Source organism: Corapipo altera, unplaced genomic scaffold (assembly GCF_003945725.1).
Source record: "Corapipo altera isolate COAL_440 unplaced genomic scaffold, ASM394572v1 193, whole genome shotgun sequence".
NCBI classification, from domain to species: domain Eukaryota; kingdom Metazoa; phylum Chordata; class Aves; order Passeriformes; family Pipridae; genus Corapipo; species Corapipo altera.
Genome location: NW_020884996.1, coordinates 363,123 through 386,504, shown reverse-complemented (window position 1 = coordinate 386,504; position 23,382 = coordinate 363,123). Strand labels below are relative to the sequence as shown.

General features: G+C 50.6%; 1 protein-coding gene across 16 annotated transcripts in view; it reads left to right on the top strand.

Annotated features, from left to right (window-relative positions):
- PTPRS (protein tyrosine phosphatase, receptor type S) overlaps nucleotides 1-23,382 on the top strand; it is a 166,763-nt gene that overhangs the window by 63,944 nt on the left and 79,437 nt on the right. For all 16 annotated transcript variants that reach the window (XM_027666622.1, XM_027666616.1, XM_027666614.1 and 13 more), the window contains 3 exons: nucleotides 303-470; nucleotides 18,642-18,787; nucleotides 19,817-19,958. In XM_027666622.1, coding sequence (XP_027522423.1) covers nucleotides 383-470; nucleotides 18,642-18,787; nucleotides 19,817-19,958 — 376 coding nt within the window. In that variant the 5' untranslated portion in view covers nucleotides 303-382. The remainder of the gene's footprint in view (nucleotides 1-302; nucleotides 471-18,641; nucleotides 18,788-19,816; nucleotides 19,959-23,382) is intronic.

Below are 23,382 nucleotides of genomic sequence, written 5' to 3'. Positions count from 1 at the left end.
CCCCTCAGTGCTCTCCACTTTGTGCCCCTCTACCCACCCAGCTCCCCCTCAGTGCTCTCCACTTTGTGCCCCCTCTGCCCACCCAGCTCCCACTCAGTGCTTTATCCCTTGTGTCCCCTCTGCCCACCCAGCTCCCCCTCAGTGCTCTACCCCTTTGTGCCCCCTCTGCCCACCCAGCTCCCCCCCATTGCTCTATCCCTCTGTGCCCCTCTGCTCACCCAGCTCCCCCTCAGTGCTCTATACCCTGTACCCCTCTGCCCACCCAGCTCCCCCTCAATGCTCTCCCCTTTGTGCCCCCACAGGTGCTGACAAGGCTGGGGAGACGTTGTGAGTCCCGCTGACCCGGAGCCTTCCCGGCTGGGGCCGAAGGCCAGTGCAGAGGATGAGGATCCTTCCCAGCCCTGGGATGTCTTCACTGGTCTCCCTCGTGAACCTCCTCTCTGTGCTGCTGATAGACTGTGTAGCTGAAAGTAAGTGACTGCTCTTTCCCTGCTCCTTTTCTCACCTCAGCAAAGTATCCCCCTCCCCTTTCCAGCATTAAAGAAGTGTTCAACACCTGACCATGTGTTTCATTTTCTAACTTCTTTAGCTTTCCACTGGTACCTTCCCATTGTTCCCAGTCCCACCTCAGGGGGACACAGGGCAGCTGAGCCCTCACAGCCCGCTTTGAACCTCGGGTTGCCCCCCAAGCCTGCAAAGAGCTGGAGAGAAGGGAGGGAGCTGCCTGACAGCTCTTACCATAGCCCTCCTCCCCCTTCTCCTGGCCCCATCTCCACCCAGCTCGCCCATATTGTCCTCTCCTGCTCCTGCCTTTCAGGATCTGTCAGACACTGGTGACCGTTGTCATGTTACTTTTTGGGTCTGGATTCCAAACAGCATCTGAAGAAAGAGTATTATGTTCCTCCTTCCCCCGAGTGAACCAGTTCCAGTTTAACACAGTTTTTATCTTTGCTGCCTTTCAATTCTGGCTTTAAAAAATGAAAAAGGGGAAGGCAGAAAAAAAAAAAAAAAAGGTGAAAATCTTCAGCAACTTGAATGTAATGTTCCTTCGACATGAAGGCTGATCGCTTGGGATCAGTGGGGAATAGACTTTTCCAGGCTGATTGAATTATGACTTTTTTTTTTTCCCCTCCCCTGCAAAGCTGCTTGAAGCTGGTGAGAGAGAGGGCTGCTCTGGTCATCGTAGCCCTTGACAGCTTTTAACGTAATCACTTCGTTATCAGGGTTTATTACGATGACGCCGTCACCGGGGATTGAATGGACCCACGACCTTTTGGTTGCTGGGAGATTTTTTTTGGAACAAGTGCTTTCTATCCTCTCTGCAGTAGGCAAGGAGGGGGTGTGTTTGCCCTTGCCTCACTCCTGAGTTTTGCTGGGTTCATGCTTAATCCTTCTTTGCAGGGAGAAACGCTCATGTGCAGAAAGATAATGTTTTATTTTATTCTTTTTCATTTCTTAAGCCTGGGAAGGGAGCTGGGAGGTTCACTGTAGGGCCAGAGCTTCAGTTTGAGCTGTCCTGATTAGCAGGAACAGTGCAGTGTCTGGCAGCAGGGAACCTGGCACAAGTCTTTTGTCCAAGGATTTATCCAGGGCCCTACTTGGGTGTTGCAGCCAATGCTCTTGCAGGGTCTTTATGAGGACCCAGGGTCAATGGGTCCTGCTGTGTTCCACTGGGCTCAGGGTGGCCTTGTTGGCTTGTGAAAGGGGGCACCAGGAATTTCCATTCCTGATTCTTTGTGCAGTGGAGTCAGGAGAGGGGATTCAGTGGAAAATCCAGTGTCAGGGCTCCAGGGTCTTGTTCTTGCCCACTGGTGTTGCTGTAACACTCCTGGCAAAATCGCTGTTTGCAAAGCCAGCAGTGCAGCTTTGCAGGAGTGGATGGAGAGTTCAGGTGTTTCTGTGCTTCTCTGTATAAGCAGAGCCCTGATTCATTCCCTGTGATACCCAAGTGCCTGTGAAAAGTGGGGTCCATTTTAATTTTACGTGTATACCAAGCCCTGTGTGCTCATTGCAGAATCAAGGCTTCTCAAAATCGTGGCTGTGTGACCTCAGTTCTTCTGTGGTTTTGGTTTTTCCTGAGAAGAAATGAGCATCTTTTCTGTCCATCATCTCTAGGGTGAGGTTTGTTGAGAGATTATAGCAGAACAAGGAGATCCCACGTGCTGTCTGACTGCTACCAAGCCCTTTTGGGGGAAATGTGCCCCCAGGAAGGGGGGCTGATGCTGGTCAGATGCAGAGGCACCAGTTCTGTGGCCTGAGGCCTGCTGAAATCTGTCCCTGCTCTACAGACACCTTGCTGCTTGCAGCTGAGTTTCTCTCTCCTGTAGTTCTGCAGTGTCCTTGGATCCTGAACTCTGAGGTTTTGTATTCTTTTTCCTCTCGCTGCTCACAGATGTCCATGCAGGAACTTTGCAGGTTGCCCAAGGTGGGGCTGCTCTTGCCTGCTTGCTGTGCAGATGAAATTGGGAAGGTGGTGTCTCTTGACCTGTGGAACAGCTCAACACCTCCGTGAGCCATGCCCTTGGGGTTGCTCCCTGTTCCCAGTTGCTGGAGTTGCTCTGGGGCTGTTGCTGTGCCTGGTGATGATGAGTGGACAGAGAGTTGGTAGCTCCTGGTTTTGGAGAGGCTCTGGAGAGATCCCCTCGCAGTCAGCAGCACCCGAGCTGGTCCGTGCTGCTCCCCACTGAGCCTTGCAAACAGCAAACAGCTTTGTCTGTCACAACTGCAGAGGCTGTGTGAGGAGCTGTCACTCTGTTCTGACAATGTCCTCTCCCATCAGATGGCCCTGGGCTCTGTCACTGCCTCTCCTGTAATCCCTTGGCCAGTTTCCATTTGGCCGGCGCTCGCCACGGCACTGACCCCATTTCCTGCCCTAATTCACCAGAGGGGCTGCCCAAGCCCTGCAGCCCCCCGGGCACATGGAGGTGGTGCCCCTGCCGTGGTGGGAAGCCTACATTGGAGATAGGAAACCCCTGGGATTCTGGCTTTTGGAGGGCATCACCCTCCCAGCTTCAGAGGGGGAACATCTCCCCGTGCAGCAAAGCCTGGGCTGAAAGCTGGAACTTGCCTCCTCTCCCAGTGCAGCACTGGAGGAGCTGTGGCCTCTGCAATCAAAGGACCATTAAAATACTTCCCTTGTTTCCGAGGCTAATTGATCTCAGTCAGTGATTTAAATCTTTCTGTGGCAGGAGTGTTCTATTTAAAGGAAACTGCCATTTAAATTAAAAACCCAAAGCACCACACTACTTTCTGCCTGCTGTTCCTCCTTGGGAAGCTGAAGAGGACAATAATGGAAAGGTGTCAAGCAGACATGTTCCTTCTCTTTTTCTTTGGTTGCATATGAACACTTTGTTTCTTCTGTACAGTCAAGGGCAGCCATAGAACTGGAAATTGCTAATTCCATGATTATTTTCATTAAATGGAAAGTATTATCATTTTGTTAAGGATTCAGCTGTTTGGGCGAGGACCAGGAACTGGCATCACTGCAGGGAGTGAGGGGAGACCTCCCCAAGAGCTGCACTGCCAAAGAGGCAGGTCTTGTGCCCCTTGGAGCTGAGAGAGAACCACACAGCAGAGACAGATGGATATGAGTCCAGGGAGGGTAACAGTCCCCAGATTGCTGATGGACCTGGGCACAGCACCAAGCCTTGGTGTTTCCTGTTCGTGCCCCCAGCCTGAGCCATAAAACCTCTGTGACAAGCACCCTAAAACACCTCGGTTTGTGTGTGCACAGAATCAGCCTCATCTTGCTGGTGGAGCTGGGCAAGATTTGGGCACAGCAGAGCTGCTTTTGGGCTGAGGGCAGTGGTCAGGTCCTCCTGCCCTCCTCTGCCACCCGAAGGAACGATGTGCCCGCTCTAAGTGCTCCTCAGCTGCAGATAAAAAGCCACTTACTGTATAGAAATGTGCCCATTTTTCTGACTGGAATCAGCACGCTCGCTGTTTTCAAGTGGATTTTTCTCATTGATTAAACCTTTGTGCTTTACAATAGCACTTTGCTAATTGGTACTTTGCATACACAGAAGGCTGGTGTGTGGCTCTCTCCGCCCCAGCAAGATTTAATGGCAGCAAATGTTACTTATTACTTAGGTTTCCTTCCTTTTATAAATCATGGTATAGAACTCTTTACTAGCACACTCTGAAGTATTACCATAAATAATTAAATCTAAATTGCAATTGACAAAATAAAAGAATAAAACCCCTTTTATGATGCATTACCCTGGCTTTCTTCCCTTTTAATTGCTCTTGCACCGTCATTAATTTGCAGAACATGGGAATTCATGGGAGGTGCATGTGTGGGGGGGGGGGGGGGCTTGTGCTCCATGAGCATCCATGGGGCTGGGAGAAGACAGCAGCCAGGCTTGCACCAGGCATGTGGGACTCATGGACAGGATGGAAAACATGTGCTGGGATGGGAAAGGAGCTCCTATAGGTCCCTGATTAGGCTGGCAGAGTGGGGAGCTGGTGCCATGGGAGGTGTGTGATGTGGAAGGTGTGTGCTCCTCCTGCAAGGTGCAGGAGGTGGTGGCAGCGCAGCTGGGCTCGCTGAGATCCTGATCACAACGACTTACAGGTGCATCTGACTCCTCTCCTCAGCTGTCCCTCCCATGCTCTCATTCCCAGAGGATCAGCCTCTGGCTCAGCTCACAGCTTTTAGCTCTGGAGGTCCCAGCTTTGATCTGCTTCTGGCCAAGACAGCAGTTGTCACGTAAGATGGTAGTAAAGATCAAGGAGGCTCCATCTTAGGACTTGATAGACATGTTAAGTTGACATCAGTGGGGAGGGAATCTCTCTCCAGTTGGAGGAAGCTGCTCTGTTTTAGGTGTTTGAGGTGGATCCTGACAGTGCTGTCCTGAGAGAAGGAAGATGTCAAAATGAGGTGAGGCTGAGGTGTCTCATTGTTGGTGTCATAGACCCCTATTAACTGTGGGCCCCAAAAATGATAGTGAACCTGCTGGGGCCTGAGGAGCCAGGGGAAGGCTGCAGAAGGGCTTTCTCTCCTTGGTGGGTGGTTGGAGAGGGAGCAGAATTTAAGGTGGGAGCACAGGGGAGGTTGTGTGGCCGGTTGGTGGGTGGTGGAGTTTCTGGTGGGTGTCGCACGTTGTTCCTTCAGTGAGTAGAGTCTAATGGTGAGCAAGAGGGAGGCAGCAGCTAAATTGCATCCTCCAGAAGGCAGAGATCCCTGTTTCCCTCCCCAGATCCACTTGCTGCTCATGTTCCCCACGCACCAGTTGCCTTTGTAGCCAGGAGACCCCTTGTTGTCCTTGTTCCTGAATTACCCTTTCCTTTGCTGCCTTCTCCATCTGCCAGTTGTGATCCAGGCTGTGGCTGCTGAGGGTTCTGGGCTGGTTGTTGTCTCACTCAAGGACACTGAATTAAGCTTCTATGTCACCTTGTTTAAGTGCCTGATTAAATTAAACCTTGCCTGACTGGATCGAGTGATGTATCTCTTTTCTTTTCTTTCCTACTTCTTTTTTTTTTTTTTTTAAAGATAACTCAAATTGGAAAGTTTGTGCCTTCTGTAGGACCCGGGGAGGAAATCAATCATCTGTCAAAAGAGCTTCCTCGGGGGCAGGGGGGGCTGGCAGTGCCCAGGCCTCAGCTGTGCCCCACACTGTGAATGCTCATTAGATTAATCTCTGCTGAGGAGCACCTGGGGACAGCAGCAGCCACGGGTGTTTGGGACCCAGCCATGGGTGTCTCCTGGTGAAGGATCTTTTCCCACCCAGAGGTTCTTGCTGCTCAGCTTCATTAGATGTTTAAGTTAGGGGAAAAGAGCATCTGTTTGTTGTGTAAACAAGCAGCTTGTGTGAAAATGTCATGTACAGAGGGTTTGTGAGGCAGGAAGTGTCTGTCTTCACTGTACCTGGATGCCAAAACTGGGGCTGCTCCTCTGTGTCAGGCTTTGCCAGGAAGCCCAGACTTTTTTCTTTGTGACTTTTCCCCTTGGTTGTCCTGTTCACCCTGGCAGTTCTTGCACATGCTGCTGGGAAGGACGAGATCTTTCTGGTGTCTCACCCAGGCCCTGGGTCACATCAACCTTCCATCTGTCTGACAGGGCCCGTGTCCTTATGTCTTTTCAGGACCAGCAAAATACGAATCTCCTGGGTCACTGAAGGGAATCTCTGAGGGTATTCCCACCCTTTTTGTGGCCTGGCAAGCCCAATATTATTCTTAGAAGGTGAGCAGAGTGTTTTTCAAGGACGCCTGACCAGAGGAATGTCGTTCCTCGGTGCGTGGGATGGAATCTGGGCTCGTGTTGGCCTGTGAGACACAATCTCCCAAGAACAGTTTTATTTACTCTGTGCCACTCTTCCCCTCCAGTCAAGGATGTTCTCTTGCAACATAATTGGTCCCAGTTCCCACCTTAGAAAGCTGTGATGTTCCCTGCACTGCAGCTGCTTTTAATTTTTTGGGGATTGTTAAAAGTTCATGAAAATAGTCACGTTTTAGACCATCTGCTGTGTGCAAGGAGATAAGCAGCGTATGGGCTGAGGGCCAGGGGCTGGGCCAGGAGTTGGGAGTGTCCTCATACTGTGACTGCACCTTCTCAACCCTCCTTTTGCTTGTCTAGATGGCTTTTTTGAGCAAGGACTGCTCTTGCCGTGTTGTTGTCCGGTGTAATTAGTCCCAGTCTTGAGTTGGGGATCTGCTCTGGTTAAACCACGCCAGGTTCTCCCCCTACAAATGCTAAACAGTCATGTTGGGGTTTGGCAGAGGAACCTCCTGCTCCATCCAAGGGCACAGCAGTGACTGTGGAAGAGATCACAGCTACTCCAGACCTGAGGAGTGCCAGGAGAGAGCATTATAAATACATTTTGGACGTCTACTGCAAAGACTTTGAAAGGGGATCTTGAAATGAATGATTCAAACCGTTGACATGAGGGACTGTGGGTTGACCTGTTTTCACAGTGGAGGGTTTTGAGCATGTCCCATCTTGGTTTTGCAGACATGAAACATTGCTGCTCCATACGAGCCTGGCGAAAACCAACGCTGCTCGTTTCATCTGCAATGCACAGAATCATTTCTGTTTCCTTTTGAGGCTGAGAGCAAAAGCAAAGCTTTAAAGAAGAGGGAAAAAAAAATAAATAGAAGGAGCTGCAACTGGTTTAGCATTCTACAAAGTTTCTCTGAGTCCTCCAAATCTTTAATTGACTCAGGAGCATAAAATTGAGAAGGGGAGAGAGTGAGAGAGCGTGTGGAGTGGCGCGAGTGATTTGAATAATTTATTGTCCTTTGAAGTTGCAAGAGAAATTTCAGCTGCCTTGGGGAGTAATTTCTCCCCCTTCTGAAAGGGTTTCTCCTTATTTTAAGCTCATTCAGAGGCTGATAGTTTTGCATTTTCTGCATAATTAATGAGCATAGCTCCCCCCACTCTCACACAACCTCTAAAGAATGGTGGGGTGATGAAACTTGGTGGTTTTTTTAATTAATAAAGTCAAATTAATTTGGCTGTGTCCTCTTCCTCCCTCACCTCTGTTGGAATTCATGGATTTATTCTTAAATTAGTCTGAGCATGCTGCTAAGATTTACAAATCTTTAGCCAGGACTTTGATTTGTATGAATGGATTTCTAAAATGGTGGTGTAGGTTCTTTTTTTTCAGTTCAGCTCAAAGATCACCTTGAGACTGGTTCCAGTGGGCTCCCAGAGAGCCAGGAGGATCCTTCAGCTCGTTTCTCCTTGTCTGGGGAGCATATGCTTGGTTTTGAGGGCTTTCTGTGTGTGTTGTTTCTGTATGAGTGCTATGAAATGCCCCTTTCCTTCTAAGATCTGCTAATTGAGGCTAATTCCAGTAGCTGCCCCTTGAGGGATTGCCTTCTCCTGATGAAAGAGGAGGGGATTGCCTTCCCGGTGCCTAGAGGGGCTGCAGGACAGACTCCTGGTGAGAAGCCATCCCTTGGCAGGTGTCAAACATGAACAGAAACCTGTTCTACTCAAACAAAAGCTCACCTTCCTCAATTACTGTCTGGGATAGTAGAATTTAAGGTGGCATCGCTGCTGCTTTTCCATGTTTCCATTTCTCCCTCACTCGTGTCTTGCACTGTTTTTCTGGCTCACTGAGTCTCTGGTTATCTCAAAGCTGAGCTCATCACGTTCCCACTGCTGTCAGTTCTCAGCAGTGCTGTTGGGTTCTCCCTTTTTTTTTTTGATTCTTTTGTGTTGATGTGCCCACTACAAATCTGACTGATGAGCAGCGTGGCTCAGAGACAGAAATTGCAGTGACTCGTGTGGTAGGAGTCAAAGTTCATCATTGTTGAAGGTTGTGTTCATCCATTAGTCGTGGCTTTATTAGGTTCTGGGTTCTCGTTTTCAAGATCTCCCATCTTGAGTTCCCTTGACATCCCAACCTCAATACTGATAAGCAATACAGGCTCAAAATACACTGTCAAGACTCAGTGTTTCAAGCTTGTATATCCCGAATCTCCTTTTGTTCCACAGAAAATGGGGGGTCAGATAGGAATGATGCAAAAAACTTTTGAAAACACCCCAAATTCTGTGCTGTAGGAGCTGTACCTTTCCCTGTTCTTGTAGACCAGGAACCTTCTTCTCTTTGAGCCTGAAGGGAAGAAGCAGACAACAGCTAGTAAGTGGAAGTAATGCAGCTTTTATTTACAGGATTAGGAGAGCAGAGCTTTATCAGACGATATTTTGTTTGCCTGGTGTGCCTTTCATCCCCAAATGATCCCACATATGAGCTGGCAAACCTCGACTGGGGTCATCCATCCCGTGATCTCGTGCGTGTAGAGCTGCAGCCCCTCCTGAGTTGGCGATACAAGACAGGACTTAACTGTGTGTTTACAGTTTGCAAAGCTCTGTGTCACATCCCGAAACCCAGGGCTGGGACTGATCTCCCTGATCACATCCTTGGGGCTCCCAGCTCTGCTCTTTCTCGGAAGGCCCATGAGCTGCAGGAGCTTGTAGCGGTTTGTTTTCCCCGTTGTGCTGACTCTGCTGTCACTTTGTGGTGGTGCAGGACTGAGGCTGGGCTATATTAAGATGGCATGGCCCCCTGGGAGCTGGATCTGGGCTCGTTAAGCTTTTCCTTCTTGCAGGCTCGTCCCGTAGGAGATGGTTTTTTCATGTTCTGGTGTCCCCCCCTGGACTCGGATTCTTTAGTGACTCAGAGCAGTGGAAGTTGAGCAAAGAGCCAAATCCTTTCTAGCTGGGTCTTTTCTCAGTAGGTGGTGAATCGAGCTGCTCCAGGATGCCATTATCAATGAGATGGCTGAAGTAGAAGCTGTCTTAGCAACTTGGCAAGGGCAGGGAGAGCTCCCTGCCTCAAGCTCATGATTGCAAACAACCTGGGATTGCTGTCATGACACTGATGGACAAGGGGCCCTCATTAAGTTGCCAGGACAGCTCCTTGGGTCTCTGGCTCTGCTCTAGGTTGTTATGCCTTGTTATGGGACCTGTGGACAGACATGGAATGAGATGTTGCTGCAGCATTCATGTACCCCCAGGGTCCACGTTGCTGAGGCCACGTGTGCTCCTTTGTTTGCTGGAGCTTCCTGGCTGCTCCCAGGGCTGCCATCCTGCATGAGAGCAGTGCTCATCTCCTTCAGCTCTTGCTGGTCACAAGGAGCAGCTTCCTTCCTGTGTTGTAATGCCATGAGATGAAGGAGAATCCTGGCCAGAGGACCATCTGCATTCCCACCAACACACTCCTTTGCCCCTCGATTTGGTCTGTGCCAGGGAGGGAGGGTGGGAGCAGAGAGCAGCAGTTGTGCACCTGCAGTGCTCACCATCTCAATTGGTGAGAGAAGGAGGTGGGGAAACTGAGGCACAGGAGGAGGATCTTTGTGGGATGTGGCCACAGAATGTGTTGAAAAGCAAACTCAGTCTTGCATCCTGCAGATCACGTTCCCTCCTGCACATATTCCATGCACTGCTTAGTGCTGCCTCTTCTCCCTCTTTTCTTGCCTCGTGTGCAGGGTCTCATTCTGATGCTGGGCACCAGCTCCCTGCTGCATTTGCTGTCCTTCCCTGCCAGATGCAGACCCCTTCACCCCCAACATTAATCCTCCATTTCTCATCCATTGAACACAAGCCCAGGTGATGCTTTGAGCCCTCACCATGGAAGTTCTCACAGGGTGGGTGCTTTCTGGTGTGTGCTCACTACATGGTGTGAGATACCAGGCACCAGTTTTCCTGTTGGGGAAGGAAGAGGAAGGCCCAGAATACCACCCCACTCCCTGCAGAACAGGGACATCTCCCTGTGCTGGCCCATCAAGCAGTTTTCATCCTGTGTATGTGTATCATGACATGTGCCCTATTATCCCTTTGTATAAATCCCAGCTGCAGGAATGTTTTCCTTGGCTGTATCAAGGTGCCAGTTGCTGGAGCTGGGGCTGATCCGTGGAAGTGACAAATACCCTTTTTGCCATGGAGTGAGGTGGATCCTTTCCATGCACAGGGATCTGTGATGGTAGCCTGGAGGATTCCTGCTGAAATGGGATAACTTCATCCCAGTGCTGTTCCCACGCGATAAGGAACGGTCCCATCCCTGGAAACCAGCAGTTTAAATAGACCAGAAGGAATGATTATGCTTCCCCTCCAGCAAGCAGGTTTTTCTCACCTTGGATGTCAGAACTAGGAATAGATTTTTGGTAGCCTCAGTCTCTTCCTGCCTCACTGCTTCAGGCTCGTACCTCCTCTTCCAAAGGCTCTGTATCCCAGTGCATTTCAAACAGGAGCTTGAAAGCTGTATGGATGTGCCAGATCCCCAAAATTACAAGCCTGATGGCAAGAACAGCTTGACATGATGCTGGCTATGAATGGACTGCTGCCTCATCCTGGCTGGGGGGAGAGGTGGGAGCTGGCAGCACAGGCAGGTGTTGGACAGCCAGGGTAGTTAAAGGTGGATGAAATGAGTTCTTCATCTTCCTCACCCGTTTTCTGCCTGTGTTAACTCCTGTGCTTGGGTCACGTCCTTCATCACTGCCCTTCCTTCTCTGGGGCCTTGCAGGAAAGGAGAAGGGATAATCTTCCAGGTGACATTCCCCTACATCCAACAGGGAACAGCCTGCACTCACCTGTGGTAGCACAGCTTTTCTGAGTCAGGGAAGGGCTTTGGTGGCTCAGCAGCAGGGGAATAGCAAGGTGGAAGTATTTCACTTCTCAGAAAACGTCCTCGATCTTTTTTTACCCTCCTTTGCCCAACCTTGCCAGTCCCGTCTCCCTGAAGGGAGCCAAGAGCTGCTGACAGTAAGAGGAAGTCTCTGTCTAAAGCCTATAATTATCCTGTCTGCCTTCCCAGAAAAGGCCAGTTGGGGAGCGAGCGTGCTCCCGTTCCACGGACCAGCCCTGCCTTCTCCTGCCTCCCCAATTACTGCTTAATGGACTTTTTATGATGATAAGACGACTGGGCTGGGAAGAAGTTATTGACGGGGAAATGGAAAATAATTCACTCCCTGTTTGTTTGTTCTGTCAGAAAACCCTCATTTTGCTTTTATTTGCGAGGCACTGAGAAACAGCCCTCGGAAAGAAAAAGTGCAAAATCTGTTCCCTGGATTTCACGGGGACCTGGGTCTCTGCAGGACCTCTCCAAGGGGTGTTCTCAGTCTTGTGGAGTGTCTCCACAGAGACTCCTCCCCGGTCCTGCGCCCAGTTTGCAGCTCTCATTCTTCTCCTGAGGAGAAATGTAGATTCTGGAGCTATCTCCCTTGCCTCTATCCCTCTCACAAGCTCCCCCGCTCCCTAATGCCACTGCTTTGGAATACGGACCCATTCCAAACAGAGCATTCTTGCTCCCCACTCTCCATCTGTGTCAAATTTGGCTGCTCTCTCCTGTTTTCATCTGCTCTGTGGTTTGTCTCCTCCATCTAATCTTCACTTCCTTGCTCTGGCTCTGAACACCTCCCTTCTCTCCAGCTTGCTCCAGTTCTCTTGCACAGAGTCATGGAATATCCTGACTTGGAAGGGGCCCACAAGGACCATCAAAGTCCAACTCTTGGCCCTGCACAGGTCAGCCCCAAGAACGTGCCATTTCCCTTGTTGATCTCTGCTCGTTCCCACTGATTTTTCCATCCTTTCTACCTTCTACTCCACATTTTGTCTCCTGATTCACTGGTGTGGCAGAGCTGCTGCTCTGGCTGTGCCTCCATACTCCCATCCCCATCCTTCCAACACAGGGCATGGATCTGTGTGCAGTCAGACCACAGCAGCACGTGCGTGTCAAACACACTTCCTAAAGCAACCAACAAACAGTGGGAGTGTGGCTGGACCCCAATCTCACATTCCTGGCAGGGTTTTCAGGAGGGCAGATGAAAGCACAACCACCCAGGGCTGTGGTTGGGGAGTACCTTGGGCTCCTTCTCCGATTGTGAGCCCGTCAGCAGTTGTGGGAAAGGGAGATGGAGTTTCACTAGATCAGCAGAAAGGTTCAGCCTAGAAACCAAAGGAAGAGGGAGGAGGAAGAAGAGGAGAGGAGGGGAGGTTAACTCTGTGCATGGCAGTGGGAATACCATCAGATTCCTTCCTGGTGGCTCTGCAAGTTAGCAGGGGGTGAGAAATAACAGGGAGAGATGTCTCATTCCAGCTGACATGAACCGGTTGTTGGAAGATTCTGAAGCTTTTGTCTGGCTTTTGATTTTTACCTTCTTCTCTCCCCAAGAAGTACCTGTTGGAGAAGGTCTCTGAGTTCCCTCTGGTGACGTTTTTGTGGTTATTTTGTTTGTATTTCAGTCTTCAGAGGCTGCAGCTGTGTTCAGTGCCACCCGGGGTGCTCAGTGCTGAACAGAGCCATGCCGAGACCATCCCTGCTCCAAACCGTGTGTAGTGTCTAGACCGAGACAGACAGGCAGGTGTGAGAAATGAGGGTTGTCACCTCCCCGCTACGTGTGGCAGCCTGAGGTGTGGGGAAGGGCGAGTTCCCAAGGTCAGCCGACTTTGCACCAGAGCCAGAGATCCGAATCCCAACTATGGGAACGATCTGCAGCCTGGAAAAGCAGATTGGGGTGTGCAACTAATGGCAAAATAACATTGACCACAAATGGCTTCGTGGTCTCAACTTTTCCCTTTGATTTGAAAGGTGGAGGTGCCTATGTGTGTGTATATGTGCACAAAAAAGGGTGAGTTTCCATCTGCTGAGTGTTTTTGAACAAGGATAAAGGTTGTCACTGGCTAACATGCCCTGAATCTCTCCTGCAGCGTGGGCACACTCACAGTGGGCAGATCCGTGGGGAAATGTTGGGCTCAGCACCACGGGGCTGTTTGCTGAAGGTCGAACAGGAGCGGTGAGCAAAAGGACGGCTGGGAGTGTGTGTAGGAAGACTCATAAACCGGCCAAGTGGCAGGAAAATGGCCTTCCTGCTGTGCCCTTGCTTCTGCTCCGGTTCCCGTGGCACTCTGGGGTGCAGTGGAGAGCGTGCTCCTTCCCCAGGGTGGGATAATGAGGGTTTACTCACCGGAGAAGGAGGGGCTGGAAGCGGCGCTTTGTGCGCCGGCGGGATGGGCCGCGTGGGCTTCCACGGAGCTGTCAGCGGGGACCAAGGGCTCCAAAAATGGAAGCAAAACCTTTTAAAATCCGTGTTTTGTAGCTGGCTTTCTTTTGTCTCAGTGGATTGCTGCCGCTGTGGGCGAGGGGCCCTTTCAGCCGGGCTCCCGCCGCTCTGCGCTGCGGCCAGATGGGAGAACAAGTGGCTTTGTCTTTATCTGAGGTCCATTGTTGAGGTGCTTTCCTGGGGCTGGCAGGAGGTGGTGGGAGGTGGTAAGCACAGAGGTGGGTTTTGCCATCTGAAATCAGCACCAGGTCCCTGCCGTGGGGCTGAGGGTGCAGGGAGAGAGCTGGAATGGGGGTCAGGAGGATGCAGAGGTGCAGAGGCACTTCTGCAGCCCCCACGGGGGCAGCCTGGGGCACAGAGGGATGGCATCACACACACTGGGGCAAATACACAGTGATGTGGTCAGGGGTCATCCTCCAGCCTTTTCCTTGGCACCTGTGGGACCAGACAGGTCTGTTACTGTGACAGTGGCACGTCCAGGCCTGTGGGAAGTGGCTGGAAGGGGACATGTCCCTCTCCTTGTGGGAGCAGCTTTGTGCTTGGACTGCCCCACAGCTGGCAGGTGTAGCTGAGGAGGGAGCAGCATTTTTGGGGCTGGAATGTACTGGGGTGGTGTGGAGAAAGCTGCCCCTGCCTTTGTGTGGTCTGTGAGGCTCAGTGCATCCCTGACCTCCTGGTCCCTCCATAACCCTCCTGTAGTGCCACAGGAGGGACACCCTGCTCCGACCAGGCTTAGGGAAGGCAGCAGAGGGACCCTGGTGCACCTTCATAACTGGCTTTTTCTTTTCCTTCCCCCTCATCCCGCTCCCGTCAGCTGTCAGCTCCGATATGTGGAGCTCATTTGTGCTCCTGCCTCTCTCCCACCCCTCAAACCACCTCTGGGTTCTCCACCCCTTTCCCTGTCTCTGGCATTTGATGTCTCAGACAGGCATATGGTGGCCAGCCTGTCTCCCTCACTGCTCGTCCATCACCCGCTATTCACCATGGCAGCTGTTCCCAAGGGACATTTGGGTTTAAAGGCTGAGATGTCCCCTCCTTTCCCCCACTCCTACATCTTTCCAGCTTCCTTGCTGTAGAGCTGCTCAGCCTGTTGTGTCATCTGTGTATCGTTAGCAGGGAGATGTTGGGGTGGTTTTAACGTGACTGCGCTCGAAGAACTTTTCCTGCTTTGGTGTCACATGAAAGGAGGAAGGAGGGGAGGGGAGAGGAGGCAGCAGCATCTTCCTCTTCAGTGGGGAAACTGCCTCAGTGTGCAGCCCTGGCACGTGGGTTGATCCCTACCGTGTGCCTGGGGGATGAGTAGAGACCCCCACTCTTTTCAACTCGCAGCTTCTTCCCAAAGTCTGCGGTAGAATCCCAAAATCCCTCACAGAAAGCATTAAAAATATCCCCATTTGATGTGGATACCAAAAGAGGTGTGTATACACTGCTCAAATTTAGGGTGCAATATTCTGCTTTAGACGTGTTTCAGATGCAGCTTTAAACTGAAAGAGAGTAGGTTTAGATTAGATATTAGGAAGAAGTTGTTGCTCTGAGGGTGGGTGAGGCCCTGGCACAGGTTGCTCAGAGAAGCTGTGGCTGCCCCATCCCTGGAAGTGTCCAAGGCCAGGTTGGACGGGGCTTGGAGGAACCTGGGCAAGTGGAAGGTGTCTCTGCCCATGGCAGGGGGTGGCACTGGATGGGACTGGGGTTCCACGATTCCATGATTCTGAGCAGATGCCAACACCACCTGTGGTTCTCCAAGCCTGTGATTTGGGAGGTGGCACCAGCAGGAGGTTGGTTGTCTGTGTGGGGTGACGGGAAGGCGAGCGCAGGGTCCCATCAACTCCCAGAACATCCATCAGAGCCACGGGGCAGGGTCAGAGCAGCTGCCAGGGTGGCAGAGGTGAGGGCAGAGGGCACTCAGCGTGTGCTGGTGCAATTACAGGGCACAGGACGGATGAGGAATATGTGTCTCTTCCTTGCAGGCCGTGGCAGCTCTCCAGCGTGTCGCTTGCCCCGGCTGTTGCTTTTGGGAAGTGCGTAGGAGGTGGGCAGGAGTGAAAGGTTCAGCTTGACTTGATGGCTTTCCATTAAGCTGTAAAGGAGGATCACAGGTACACAGCAGCCATCCGGTCTTTTCAACCTTCCTTCCGGAGACCCAGACCCCGCAGGAAGCCTCTTGTAGTAGGAAAATTCTTTTAAGCTCCAGATTTTTCCATTCCTGGCTTGATGCTGCACAAAAAATAGGTTTTACTGCTTGGCAAAGCGGAGAAAGGGGAGGAAAAAAAAAATCTCTGTGACCACTGGACTGGTGGAGCTTAGTCTCAGCCTTTTCAAACCTGACTTGTTTTCAGCTCTCCATGCAGGAAGGTTGGTGAAGTGATACAAAATCCCCTGGACTGCGAGTGTGTCGTCTGGAAACTGCGTTGCTTTGATTTTTATTTATTTATTTAAAACCGAGGTCCCGCATTCTTGGCAAAGGAGGGGAAACACCTCAGACCCCTCTGAGTGGGCTGACAGCGTTTCACATGGCACCTTGTCCCTGCTTCTGGAGGCTTTTGAAGCTGTTTGCAGAGCTGAAGGCTCAGCTCTAAGTGTGTGTCTCCCTGCAGGCTGGACCTGGCACGGCAGAGCTGTGCGGGTCCTACGCAGCACCGGGGGATTGGTCTCAGCTTTGGATCCATCACCACCTTGGATCATCACCACCTTGGATCATCACCACCTTGCCTGTGATAGCGCTGGCTCTCTCTTCCCAGAGGGGAGAGGGTTGCTCTGAGCTCAGCGTGGGCTGGTGACAAGTTCTGCAGTGACTGGGGGTGCAGAGGTGGAGAGTGCGGGGGGGGGGGGGGGTGGGGGGAGGAATCAAGTCTGCAGCTCAGAGGCTTGGGCAATTTTAAAATCAGCAATTTCGCTCTGATTTTCACCCTTTTTTTCCAAGTGAGCAGTAAAATCAAATGGGTTGTTTGGTGGGGGTTTTTGTTTGGTTCCTTTTGTCTCTCGCTGTCTAACGGTGAGTCTCTCGTAGGCAGTTGGGAATTGCAGGGAGCTCAGGAAAAAACCTGTTCACAGACAGCTCAGCTTCCCCATCACCACACACTGAGGTGACACAGGACCTCGAAAAGGGATGCTGAGCAATGACTCCAAGCTCACTGTTTTTCGGAGCACCATCCCTTTCTTCAGGATGGAAATAGAACCTTCTTTTTCTCCTCAGCTGAGCTCTCATCATGCTGCACCCATTTAAATGTATACCTGACATTAAGGTTTATTAGGGGCTTTTATTTTAGGAAATGAACTTGCATCAATAAAGTGTTCTTAAAAGCCCTGGATGTTTTTAGCTGTACCTTCAGAATTGACTTCTGCAAACTCCTCAGATATCGAACGGAGGTGAAGAGAGGAAGGAAGTCAGGCTGTGGGCAGAGTGAGCATTTATATTTTAGCCTGAAGCAAAGTTTGGGTTTTACCTTTCTCAGATGAAGACAGATCCCCCAGTGCCAGTTCCTCCAGTGGGACTTGCTTGATAACCTTTAGCTGTAACATTGCAAAGAAGACTCTGACCTCTAAATATAGATTTGGATATTTATAAATGTGATGCTTTGTACACACAGCATTCGGTGGGATGTAAACAGCTCCAGCAAATTGTATTTACCTCCAGCGTGGAAACAAATGCTTGATTGCATCACATGAGCTTGCTCAGTGCCTTTTATTTATATACTGCTGGCCATGCCAGGCAGAGAAGGGGAGAAGGCTTCCTTTTGTCTTTTGACCCCTAAAAGACCCTGGAGACTTCTCTCCAGCGACCATTTGCCCTCCTGTCAAGCCCTGTGGGAGGCTGTTTGCATCCTATTTTATAGACTCTGAGTATGTACAGATAAATACACTCATTTCAGAGTCACGTGCTCTGCTTTTCTCAAGGAAAACAGACGGCAACTTTATGATCTGAGTGATTTTATTTGAACACAGCTGTGGCCTTGTGATTTAAATATTTCAATAAATTTTAAACTAACTAGATGAGAGGAAACTGCGCAAGGAAAACAGGTTAGAGCACGGAAGGAGGATTCCCAGAGGGGAGAGGCAATATGGGCTCTGCATGAACGCTCCTGGCCTCAGCTTCCTCTCCTTGGGCAGCCCCTTGACACCTTCCTTGGTCAGAAAACCCATCCCAGCATCCTCCCATCCTTGCTGAGATGCTCGAAGGTGGTGGGACATGAGTGGAAATCAGTGGATGGGCTGAGGGAGAGGTGCTGTGGGACCAGGTGTTGTTCCTTTGGGCCTGGGCTGGCTCAAACAGCCTGTGTGTGTTCAGGCATCGCTGCACCTCGGAGCAACTGAGAGGAGTTTGAGGAGCTCCTTCCTTCAGCAGCGTGAATTCCGTGTTTTTCTGGGCTCTCTGATGCTGGGCAGAGGGGCAGGGGAGCTGCAGGAGGGACTGCAGGCTTGGCTCTGCTCTTGGGCTTGACAGCTGGGCTGTTTTGAAGAGATCACAGCTTGGGTTTGTTGGGCTGTGTCCTCTCCACTCGCCTGTTCCAAGGGATGACGTACCTGTGTGAATGTACCCGTGAGGGCCACAGGGAAGATTTGCAGATGAAAGCAGAGGTGCTACAAGCCAAGGAGGTTTCACATCCTAAAGCCACTGGCACCAGCCTGTTTCACACCATCATCCTCAAAATCTGTTTGTGCCAGGTCCTGCTTCATCCATTTCATGGTCCTCCTCCCACCTTCTCCCCCTGCCTTGGCTATGTTACTGTAAATCTCCCCCATTCCTGGGAGTTTTGGTCCTTTTCTTGGACCTGGGGAGTGCAATTCAGTGTTTCTAGATGTTGTTTTCAGCTCTCCCAGCTTTTGGTGATTATCATTAGATGGGCTTTGCAAGGGCAATTTCCCCTGTGCAAAACAATTTAAAAGTCAACTTTTCGACAGTAAAAGAGGCTTTGCAACATTGAAATCTCTTTGTAGCATCAGACCCTTAATTATTTCTTGCTGGAGCTTCTTCCTATGTAAAAAGAAGGTAAAGACTTTGTTCCTAGAAGGCCAAGAAGTTTAATTTCATCTGAGATTATTAAGAATAGCAATGACAATGTTATTATTAATTACAAACAGTGTTTATTAGAGTTTCTCTTTCCTTGTGCCAATGATGATATTCCTTTTTTTTCTTAAAGGTCCCCCTGTGTTCATTAAAAAACCTGTGGACCAAATTGGTGTGTCAGGAGGGGTGGCCTCCTTTGTGTGCCAAGCGACTGGAGACCCAAAGCCACGGGTCACCTGGAACAAGAAAGGGAAGAAAGTGAACTCTCAGAGGTTTGAGGTAAGAGATGTCCTTGAAATCTGTGCCTGTGTGAAGAGAGAGACTGACACAAAGCAGCCACTGCTCCTCTTTGGCCCTTCTCAGACCTGATAATAAAGGGAAATTTGGAAGGGGAGGAGTTTTAACACCAGGAGGAGTGAAATGCAAGCTCTTGGCCATGTCAACAGCTGGGTTTGTTCCAAAGCAAGAGAGAAGTTGGCTCACTTATGTTACTGGAGTTTTTCCTTTTGTTTTGTTGGGTTTTTTCCCCTTCCTGGGATATAATATAACTTCTTGCTTCCCTAAGAGACCCTAGCTAAGCTGGTGGTTCTTCATCTCTGTAAACTCACCTTTCATCATCATCCATGGCTCAGCATTTTAATCCTGGGACAATCTGGAGTAAACATCACAGTTGTTGGCAAGCAGACCCAAGCAATTGGCATTGCTTAGATAAAAATGAGAGTGGAGGAACAAGGACTGGGAGGTCATCCTGTGGAATTTGCTGTGGGACTCAGCCCTGCCAGGCAGCTGTGTGCTGAGAGGAGCTTTGTGGTGTCAGCTGCCTCTGCGGGTGGAGGAGCAAGGCAGGGGTTCGTTTTCATTTTGTTTTCCTTTGCTCCATTTCCTCCTCCCTCATCACAGTTGTGCTCTGAACACCCACCCCACACACCACCACCAGGGCTCGTCCTTTCAGAGCCCTTGAGATGCACGTGGTGGGACATGTTCACAGTGGGATCCATCACGGTGGGACCCTTCAGCTTCTCCCTTCCTCCAGCTGGGTGGGAAGGCTGCTAAAAAATACAGGGCCAAGGCGCAGAGTCCTCCTGTTTCTGGTTTGGTGGGTCAGTGGGCACTGGCAGAGTTTGACTGTGACAGTTCTGTCACCTGGAGGTCAGGGCAGAGCCAAGCTGACCATGTTGGTTCTGTGTAAGGGTTGCGGGGCAGCTGCTGGAGTGTGTTTGGGGGAGTGTGTCTCCTTAGAAGCAGGAATTCACCTTCTACTTGCAACCCAAAGAGAGTTACTCTGTGTGTGTCTCTCTTCTCCCCCAGACAATTGAATTTGATGAAAGTGCAGGTGCTGTTTTGAGGATCCAGCCCCTCCGGACTCCCCGGGATGAGAACATTTACGAGTGTGTTGCTCAGAACCCTCATGGGGAGGTCACTGTCCATGCCAAGCTCACCGTCCTCCGAGGTAAGGAGCACCCTGCCTGCCCTGTGCCAGGGTCACAGTGGGACCCTTCAGCCTTTTCCTTCCTCCAGCTGGGTGGGAAAGCTGTTAAAAAATGCAGGGCCAAGGCACAAAGTCCTCCTGTTTCTGGTTTGCTCTGACCTGTCAGATCTGTTTGCTGTTCTTACCCTGGAGAGATGTAGAATTGCTGTGTAGAGAAACAAAGCTAAAACTGGACCACTTCAGGAGGTTTGACTGGATAATGTTGAGGTTCCTTCCAACCTGAATTATCCTGTTACTCCTGTGATCTTCCCTCCCCTCAAAAAATTCTTTCCCCAGGTTTAGGAGCAGCACCAGAAACTCTTCATTGTTCTCCTCAGAAATGTGGCACCAAGAAAACCTTTTCCACTGAGGAATCACTTAATGGTCTGGGGTTAAAATGATATTTCATCTGCATGGACTTTCACACAGTTGGTAGCAATGGCAACTTCTTTTTCTTGTGCTAGATTCCTTCCGGGCATCTTTCCTCTTTCCAGAGGTCTTTTGCTCCATGCACTCTGTGAGAAAACAGTTCCCCCTCTCCATTTTGTTCTGATTCTTTTTTCCACTTGTCCCCATTACAGAGGATGTTTACATGGATGCCTCCTTCATGTCATCTGTTTGAAATATGCTCCCTGAACTGGATGTGGGGGAGGGAACAATATGCTGTTGCTCTGGATGCCTCTGGATGTTTGCTGTTATTACCCTGGAGATCCCTAAAATCCCTGTGTGAAGGGCTGAGCGAGGTTGGGTGCTAAAACTGACCCATTTTAGGGTTTAGAACACCCACCAGTGATGTTTTGTGTTCAAAGCACAGGTGATCCTGGCAGGGAGGAGGTAGTGGATAACTGCCTGAGAGCTCCCAGAGGAGTTTAGCTCGGGAGCATTGGCTGTGGATGAAGTCATGGGCTTTTTAATAGGGACACCAGCAGTGAGAGCCTTTCTTTCTGCAGTGGGCACATCTAACAACAAATTTAGGAGCTCCAGGCAATGTGTGACCCTCAGGCCAAGTGGTAGCTCTGCCTGTGGGGCCGTTGCTTTTTCTTCAGCAATTTCAGTGTTCATCTTAAATCCTTTTGTTTGAACAGGCAGCGAGCATGTCCTTAACACTGCAGAGTGAAACTGGTGTGCAAATCCCAAATGTAGAGCAGGAAAAAGAGACCAGACATGAGGGCCACATGGCAAAGCCCTCGGCCTCCCCTCGGAGCAGGGAATATCCCTTCTGCTGCCCTCCTGGCAGGCTCTGTGCTGTCAGGATGCTGCTGCCTTGGAGGTGGGCCCATGGTCCACTCATGCCTGACAGATTTGTGTAGGTGCACTCAGATCTCAGTGCAGCTCCTCTGCCTGCCGTGGCATTTAACCTTCTGTTAGAGAAATGTGGTGGGATGGGTCTGTCAGGAGCTTGGAATGGCACGGGATGACAGGAGTGTGTTAACTGTGGTTATCCCAGAGGGCTGGGAGCCTTTTTCCTCATACTTATTCCCATATGTATTCCTTGGGAGCTGTGACAGTTTGGGAGAAGCGCCCCTGCAGTCAAATTCAAAGTTTGTACCCCTCGAATGTAGCTACGAGCAGTGTCCAGGGAAGGTTCTCCTCCAACTGCTGCCCTCACCAATCCCCTGGATTCTCACAGTGGTTTTAAGGCTCTCTCCACCAAAAGCAAGCTGCAGTGTATGGAATCATAGAATCATTAAGGTTGGAAAAGACCTCCAAGATCATCAGGTCCAAGCTGTGCCCCATCCCCACCTTGTCACCCAGCCCAGAGCACTGAGTGCCACATCCAGTCATTCCTTGGACACCTCCAGGGATGGGGACTTCACCACCTCCCTGGGCAGCCCCTTCCAATGTTTACAAACCCTTTCTGTGGAGAAATTCTTCTTGAATTTCTCCACAACAATTTCCTGGCACAACATGAGGCCATTTCCTGGTCTTGTTACCTGGGAGAAGAGACTGACCCTCACCTGGCCACAGCCCCCTGTCAGGGAATTGTGGAGAGCAAAATGGGAATGCTGAGCTGAGCTCAGGGACTGTCCTTAGGGATCAGGGCTCTTTGTACATATCTTTGTGCAGCTCTTCCTTCTGGGATCAGCATCATCCATTTGTCAGCCAGGGGGACAGATGACAACACAGGGGCTGCATCTTCCCACTGCCTGATAAATTCCACCCTTTGCTGATCCCACCAGGACGTTCTGACTGTGTGCTGTGCTCTCACAAGCTCTCCTGTTCTGTTTGGGAGCTGGTTTGGGGGTCTCTGTTGCTGACTGTGCTGCAGCAGTGAGGGCACCCATCCATGGAACTTGAGGGAGCAGGAATTAACTGCAGGATGGGCCGAGACAATGTTGAAGAGCATCAAGAAAGCAGATTTTATAGCAGACCCTCCCCTTCCCTGCTCAGCTGGAGTTATTCCATCCTTAATCGTTCCTCAGCTTTCACACAGCAAAGATTGTCTCCTCTTTATCCGCATTTTTAAGTGCTGGGAGAGTTAAAAGCACCAAGCCCAAATGCACTGATCTCCACAATGACAAAGTGAGCATGCTGGCAGCCAGGCCTCTCCTTCCCCTCCCCTCTTCTGCACTCACCCACTCTCCTGTTTGTCTTTTCTCTCTTTCCCTGCACGGCCTCCTCCTCCTCTCTGTCTCTTCTCTCACTTGCAGAACTGATGCTGAGCACAGAGAGGGGGCTGCTCCACGGCTGCTCCACAGCCTGGAGATGGATGGGAGCTGTCATTTGCAGAACCTGGTACCTTGGCACACTCTGGAGTATGGAAACCTGGGCTCCAGCTGCTGCAAACTGCACCAGGGGCTTTGGAGTAGCTCTGCAGCCCAGTGTGTGTGTGCTGTAATCAGACAGATGTGTCTGTACCTTTGTGCAGGAACATTAGAGGGTTTTCTCAGCACCAGGACAGTCCCATGAATGGAAAATAATGCAGAAAATGTTTTCTCTTTTCGGAAGAGAAAATGAAACATTCTTCCTTACTAGATGCAGCTGCTGAAGGGATTGGGAGTAAACCCATTTTTGCTTATCCATTTGATTACTCCTGGATCAGACCCTGATAGAAACCCATGTGCCTTCACTTAAAAACAGGAAGCTGCAGGACAGGAAACCTTTGGGAGCTTCTGAGAAGCAAAGCTGTGATGGACAGCATTCAACTCACACAGAGTCCCTTCACACCAGCTCTGCTGGCTTGTTTGTCCTTCCTGCTCTGCTTCTCCAGGGATCCCAGTTTGGTAGAGCTGTGGAGACTGGCTGTTCTTTCCACAGCTGGCTAGACATAGTGCCTGCAAACCTGACTCCTGCAGAGCTCGAAGAAAAAGGAAGACTGGTTTTGGGAAGCATTTTCCAGTTGTTGTTGACTCCAGCTGCTGTTATTTTTTGTTATAACTTGGACAGGAAGGAAGGTAATTGGCAC